The 7935-nt window shown below is 29.8% G+C and overlaps 1 protein-coding gene across 1 annotated transcript; it reads left to right on the forward strand.

Moving 5' to 3' along the window:
- Positions 1-3845: 3845 nt before the first annotated feature.
- Positions 3846-4914, forward strand: LOC146929766 (putative F-box protein At3g49980). Its single transcript, XM_085707402.1, has one exon. The coding sequence runs from the start codon at positions 3846-3848 to the stop codon at positions 4884-4886; it is 1041 nt and encodes a 346-aa protein (XP_085563528.1). The 3' UTR covers positions 4887-4914.
- Positions 4915-7935: the final 3021 nt, after the last annotated feature.

The following is a 7935-nucleotide window of genomic DNA, read 5'->3' on the forward strand; positions in this document are numbered from 1 at the left end:
AACTCTTTCACCACATTTTTTTTAATAGAAATGAGGGTCTAAGTCCGAAAACAAGGAAAAACTATAAAGAAATTAATCGAGGAGCTTTTTCTATTGTTTTCATTCGAGTCAATGTAATTCACTTTTATTCTAAATCATGCAACTTCATAGGTATTTTGAGTCTTTTTAGTGAGAAATCATGTAAATCGGCAATACAAGACATCAAGTGAAGAATCGAGGATATGAAGATACATTTGATCCACTTGCTTCTTTGCTCAAACCACTCAAACTTGTTGTTCTTCCTTGCAATCAAAGCATCTTAATCCTTAACCATGAAGAAACCATACTTGAATCATCTTTGACCTTACCAAGAACCAACCCCAACTCTTGCTTTCAAGGTGACTTCAAGGCTTCCACTCAATCCATAGTTATTTCTTGCTTACTCTCCAATTCCATAAATATGCCAAACATAAGCGCCAAATCCACTATCAAAGCCTTAGCTTCTTATTCAAATCCAAACCCTAACTTTTGAATCCATTCTTGAGAGGAGAAAAGGAGAAATCAAACAAAACCCAAGCTTCCTTAAGCTTAAAAGATCATGAGGGAACCTAACCTAGAAGCTTGCCATGAAAGGACGAAGATTTGGAAAGATTTGAGGATGAGAAGAGAGAAGGAAGGCATGAGAGTAGAGAGAAGGGAGAGGAGGATCTTTTGCCAAAAACCTAGAGAGAGAAAAGAGTTGAAGAATGAGATATTTTGGGGCCTTTTCCAAATAAATATCCTTTGGCGTGCAATTACCATAATGCTCCTGCCTCAAGCGTGTTTAATCTGACACTGATACTTTCTCCGTATTAAGCTGACATAACAAAATACATATTTCCGTCAACCTTCTTTCCATAAACTTTAATCCTCTGGCACGATAGATTGATAATATTCCGATACTGACAGGCGGGATATTACATAGTATATATATTTTTGTTTATCTTTCTAGCCTAACTAATTCTCTATATCGTCATTTTGTTCTCATCTATTTTAATCTCTTAATCTTAATAATTTGCATATTTAAAAAATTAATAGAAACGATACAATAATGTTAAATTTTTTAAAATAATCATTAGTTTTCAAAATTTAAGCATATCAACTTTCTCATATTGGTATACATAAAATTTGATTTTGGAGATATAAGCACATAAAGTCTACAATGAGTGCGGTGCAAATATTTAATGGTATTTTCGAGAAACAATACAGTGATGTTGATATTTTAAAAATAGTAACGAGTTTTCTAAATTTTATCATATTGACTATTACATATTGTTAAAAAAAAAATCTTCTGCATATATAAGTATATAAAATCTTCAACGAGTGCAGTGCAAATATTTATCGGTGTTTTAAATGTAAAATAAAAAGTTATTTAATAGAAACATTACATCGATGTTGATATTTTGAAAATAGTCACGAGTTTTCGAAATTTTATCATATCGATTTTCTCATATATGTACATAAAAATTTATTTATGCATATATAAACACATAAAATCTACAACGGGAGCGGTGCAAATATTGAACAGTGTTTTGCATATAAAATAAAAAGTTATTCAACAGAAACACTGTAATATCGCGCTTATTAGTGAAACGATATCTTACCAGATAACGATAAAATGTGCGCGTTTAAGACTAAGGGTATTTGTGTAATTGCTCATGGAAGGAGTATTTAAGGAATTTAAGTCTAAAATTCCTCATAATTTTCTTCACCTTCTCTCTCTAGGGTTTGGCAAAAACATTTTCTCCTCCTTCTCTCTAGAAATTCATCTTCTCCTTTCCTCTCTACACTTGATCTTCCCTCCATCCTTTCTCAATCCTTCAATAAGATAGAATCTAAGCAAGATTGAAGTATACTAAGGGTGTTTAGCTAGGAAGTTTTGAAGCAAGCTTCTTCAAATAGTTTTGTCTCAACTAGAGAAATCCTTGCTAGAGTTGTGGTGTCAAGGTTTAGAAGTTCTGAGCTTATCTTCATCTTAATCAAGGTGAGTTCTTAGTTAGATTCCACCCTTGGGAGTGTGTGGTTATGTTATATAGAAATACATGAAATATTAGGGTTTTGCATAGAGTTTTGTTGCTTCTTCTCATGCCATGCTTGCTAAGCTATGAAATACTGGTTATGTGATTGTTTTACAGGTTTTCTATGATCCTTAGAGTCATAGAATACTTAAAGATATATGGATTTGAGGTTTTTGAGCTAAAAATATCATTTTTAGGGGTTCTGGACTGTCACAACTCGCCGGGGCGAGCAATTACTCGCCATAAAGATTATTGTTCGTGTCATTAAAAATATAAGAATTTAGATTATATTTTTTTTGTTATATTGTTAGTTTCATGGAAATAGATAATCATGATTAATTTGATCTGTTATAATTTGAAATAAAAAAACATTTATATTTTTACTTTTAATCAAAATCAAAATTTCATAAAAAAACCATCGTTCATAATTTTCAAACATTATCACAATAAAAAGAACGGAAAGATAGACACATGAGTGCCCGTCTTTTCGCTAGTATATATAAAGAAAACAACCCATTTCAGCACTTTTGGGCTGAATTTTTTTCTTTCCAATAATACCCTCAATTTTCAATACAAATAACATACGTAAGAAATAGATAAGAATAAATTTAAATATTAAAAAAATGTAACAAACATGATATGAATATATATATGTTTGATTTTTCTCCTTAATCATTTAGAAAGTGTAACAAACTAGATGAGTATATATATATATATATATATATATATATTGTAACCAAAAAAAAAAAAAACTAGATGAGTATATTTATACTTACATTTTGATTATCTCAAGTATACCCTTAAACCACTTTTTCTATAATAAAGATTATTGTTGATGTCATAAAAAAAGAATTTAATTATATTTTTTTGTTATATTATTGGTGTTATTGGAATAGATAATCATGTTAATTTGGTTTGTTATAACTAGAAAGCAATAAATACTTATATTTTTAGTTTTAATCAAAATCTCATTAAAGAGACATAGTTCATAATTTACAAATTTTAGCGCAGTAAAAAGAGCGGAAAGTACGTGCCCGTCTTTTTGCTAGTACACACTAAAGAAAATATGAGATTTTAGGTTAGGTTATTTTTTTATTCTAATGATATCCTTAAATTTTTTTTTTTATAATATTGTTATATTATTGATGTCATGGAAAAAGATAAAATTTTAGGAACACCAATGCTATTATCCACCCTTAAAAAATAAATGATTTTTTGATGGAATAAAAAAAGAAAGAAGATCAATGATTTTTTTGTTAAAGAAAAAAAAAACCAATGATATTATCCATTAAATTTTTTTAGTCTTTTTTGTTACGAAATTTGTTTAGTTTAGTGAGACATATAATGCGGTTGGGTTTGTTTCAAAAGAAAAAAAATATATAAAGCACTTTGCTTGATTACGTTTTATAATTATATCGCCAAACAAATATTATTCATCGCTTCCTTTGTTTTAGGTTGGTTTTGGTTGAGCGTGAGTGCTCTCTCTCTCTCTCTCTCTCTCTCTCTCTCTCTCTCTCTCTCTCTCTCTCTCTCTCTCTCTCTCTCTCTCTCTCTCTCTCTCTCTCTCTCTCTCTCTCTCTCTCTCTCTCTCTCTCTCTTAGTCTGATTATCCACCCGTTCGTGTTACCACTGAAATCAATGTCACACCAGAAGAAACCTTTGATCGTGACGAATGAAAAGGTAAACAACTATTTACATGATGATATAGTCTTCTCTATTCTATCAAAGTTACCTCTTAAATCTTTGAAGCGATTTGGATGCGTCCGAAAATCATGGTCCCTCTTATTTTAAAACACTTATTTCATGAACATGGTCCGCAATTATTTTTTATCCAAAGACCCTTCTCATCGCCGTGATGCCTTTCTCCTTCTACGACAGGGGTCTTTACCAACAATCACGTTGTATTCTCTTTTAGATGAGAGGATTGAGAATATGGTCAAGCTAAATATTCCAAATCCATTTCAAGAGCAAACTGAAACTTGCTTCATGTTTGATATTTTAAATATGGGTGGTATTAATGAAGTTATATGTTTTCGTTGGTTTTTTCGTGATAACGATAGGAAAATTTATACAAGAGTTTTACTGTGGAATCCAACTACGGATGAATCAAAGGTCATTCCTCGAAGTCCGACTAAGTCTCAACGGGTTGATGTGTATGTGAGTGTTCATGGATTTGGTTATGATTGTGTTAAGCATGACTATAAGGTGCTTCAACATATACGATTTTCTATGCGAAATATGTCTCCAAGCATCACCGGATATGTGTCATTGGGAGATATAACTTTCGAACCCTTCTGGGAGATATATAACTTGAGAAGTAATTCTTGGAGAAAACTTGATGTCATTATGCCTACATTTTACCGTACTCCTGATGCTAGAGTGTACATGGATGGAGTGTGTCATTGGTTATCTATAGACTTCGAATTTGAATCATATTTAGTGTCGTTTGACTTAAGCAATGAGACGTTCTTTACCACAGCTATACCATCAGACATAGATGGTACTCTTGATAAAGGATGTTTTCGGAGACACTTGATTGTGTTAAACGAATCCATTGCCCTGGTCACATATCACGAAAAGATGACTACTTTTAATATATCAATTTTAGGTGAATTAAATGTGAAAGAATCATGGATCAAACTCGTCATTGTTGGATTTTTGCCTTCCATTGAGTACCCAATTAGAGTGGCAAAGGGAAAATTATTTTTCAAAAGGATAGATAAAGAATTAGCTTGGATTGACTTAACTACACATATGATTGAAGATTTTGGTGTTAACGAAGGGGACTGTAGTTTTAATATGCTAGTTTACAAGGAAAATTTTCTTCCAATCGATCGGTGTAATAAATAAATAATTGCTTTTCTTGTTTTCACTTTAAGTTTATTGAGATGTTGATTTTGTGCTTTAATGTTTCTTTTGTATTTCAAATCAAAATCAATAAATTGAATTTGTTTAAGCTCGATGGCTCATATTAGTTGGGGAATGGTTATTTGAAACCAAGTTCTATCTCATCTGCATTATATATAAGTATTTGAGTTCGAAAAAACATGTATGCAAAAGAATGAGCAATTTATAATCTCTAATCAGTGTAGCACAACATTAAAATATAGTCAATTTTCTCTAGAGGAACTTGTAGAACCAGGGTTCAATAGGGATCAATCAACCCTTTATCCCCAGAAACCTACCAGAAACACAAAACATATTTTTGTCATTGAGGTGTCCGTCGGTCGAAGTGATATTATTGTAATGTTTAAAAAATTAAAAACAAAAAGGTGTAGCCAATTTTTTCTCTAAAAAAAATAATTGTTCCTAATTTCTACTTCCACGAATAAGTTGATATAACAAATTTCCACCAATATTTGTATTTTTGTTGCAAAATTAATAAGTCTTTGGAATACTTTAAAATTTTAAATATTATTTGTTTTTTTTAATCTACTAACAATATATAAAAAAATTATTAAAAAGCAATATATTTATTAAATATATATATATATATATATATATATATATATATATATATATATATATATATATATCAAAATCAAAATCCAAAAAAAATTCATAATTGTCCTTCTTAAAATCCAATATATTATCATGATAATTACGGACAACTATTTTTTCAATTCCACACAACAAATTTAAATATCTATTTGTACTACTAATCTATTACTACTAATACTATAATAAAAAAATTAGAAAATCTTACTCAAGTAAAATTTCATAATTATCCTCAATTAAACTCACAATCTTCTTAATTTTATGGTTTTAATCGTCATTTTACAAAATAAAAGACAAGTTTATTCATTTGGCAAAAGTTATTATATATATATATATATATATATATATATATATATATATATATTTGTTTATCTTTCTAGCCTAACTAATTCTCTATGTATCTTCATTTTTCAGATTTATCACTTCTAAGACTAACTAATTCTCTATATCGTCATTTTGTTCTCATCTATTTTAATCTCTTAATCTTAATAATTTGCATATTTAAAAAATTAATAGAAACGATACAATAATGTTAAATTTTTTAAAATAATCATTAGTTTTCAAAATTTAAGCATATCAACTTTCTCATATCGGTATACATAAAATTTGATTTTTAAGATATAAGCACATAAAGTCTACAATGTGTGCGGTGTAAATATTTAATGGTATTTTGGAGAAACAATACAATGATGTTGATATTTTAAAAATAGTAACGAGTTTTCTAAATTTTATCATATTGACTATTACATATTGTTAAAAAAAAAATCTTCTGCATATATAAGTATATAAAATCTTCAACGAGTGCGGTGTAAATATTTATCGGTATTTTAAATATAAAATAAAAAGTTATTTAATAGAAACATTACATCGATGTTGATATTTTGAAAATAGTCACGAGTTTTCGAAATAATATCATATCGATTTTCTCATATATGTACATAAAATTTATTTATGCATATATAAACACATAAAATCTACAACGGGAGCGGTGCAAATATTGAACAGTGTTTTGCATATAAAATAAAAAGTTATTCAATAGAAACACTGTAATATCCCGCTTATTAGTGAAATGATGTCTTACCAGATAACGATAAAATGTGCGCGTTTAAGACTAAGTGTATTTGTGTAATTGATCATGGAAGGAATATTTAAGGAATTTAAGTCTAAAATTCCTCATAATTTTCTTCACCTTCTCTCTCTCTAGGGTTTGGCAAAAACATTTTCTCCTCCTTCTCTCTAGAAATTTTCTTCTCCTTTCCTCTCTACACTTGATCTTCCCTCCATCCTTTCTCAATCCTTCAATAATATAAAATCTAAGCAAGATTGAGGTATACTAAGGGTGTTTAACTAGGAAGTTTTGAAGCAAGCTTTTTCAAATAGTTTTCTCTCAACTAGAGAAATCCTTGCTAGAGTTGTGGTGTCAAGGTTTAGAAGTTTTGAGCTTATCTTCATCTTAATCAAGGTGAGTTCTTAGTTAGATTCCACCCTTGGGAGTGTGTGGTTAAGTTATATAGAAATACATGAAATATTAGGGTTTTGCATAGAGTTTTGTTGCTTCTTCTCATGCCATGCTTGCTAAGCTGTGAAATACTGGTTATGTGATTGTTTTACAGGTTTTCTATGATCCTTAGAGTCATAGTATACTTAAAGATACATGGATTTGAGGTTTTTGAGCTAAAAATATCATTTTTAGGGGTTCTGGACTGTCACGACTCGACGGGGCGAGCAATTATTCACCATAGCGAGCAGAACGGAACATAACCAAGGTTCTGCTCGCCTCCAACTCGCCGTGGCGGGCAGCTACTCGCCTTCCACATGCCACCAACTCGCCATGGCGAGTAAATAGTATAAAAACCCATTGTTTGCTCGCTTCATGCAGTTCTGGCATCTTTCATAGGCAATCGTTCTAGTACTCCTCCGTTTTGCTACTATTTCCTACTAAAATAAACTGAAAAAATGCTAAGAATAACATACAAATGTCTATTTTTTTTCTTTATCATTTAAAAAGCGTGACGAACTAGATGAGTGTACCTATACATACTTTTTCGTTATCCTTAAACAACTTTTTCTATAATAAAGATTATTGTTCGTGTCATTAAAAATATAAGAATTTAGATTATATTTTTTTTGTTATATTGTTAGTTTCATGGAAATAGATAATCATGATTAATTTGATCTGTTATAATTTGAAATAAAAAAACATTTATATTTTTACTTTTAATCAAAATCAAAATTTCATAAAAAAACCATCGTTCATAATTTTCAAACATTAACACAATAATAAGAACGGAAAGATAGACACATGAGTGCCCGTCTTTTTCGCTAGTATATATAAAGAAAACAACCCATTTCAGCACTTTTGGGCTGAATTTTTTTCTTTCAAAAATACCCTCAATTTTCA

Source organism: Medicago sativa, chromosome 4, assembly GCF_051527215.1.
Source record: "Medicago sativa cultivar Bolivia chromosome 4, Bolivia_mono, whole genome shotgun sequence".
NCBI classification, from domain to species: Eukaryota; Viridiplantae; Streptophyta; class Magnoliopsida; order Fabales; family Fabaceae; genus Medicago; species Medicago sativa.

Bases quoted from the DNA above. Each gene is read 5' to 3' on its own strand.
- LOC146929766 (XM_085707402.1), top strand. From the start codon at position 3,846: ATGGTCCGCAATTATTTTTTATCCAAAGACCCTTCTCATCGCCGTGAT.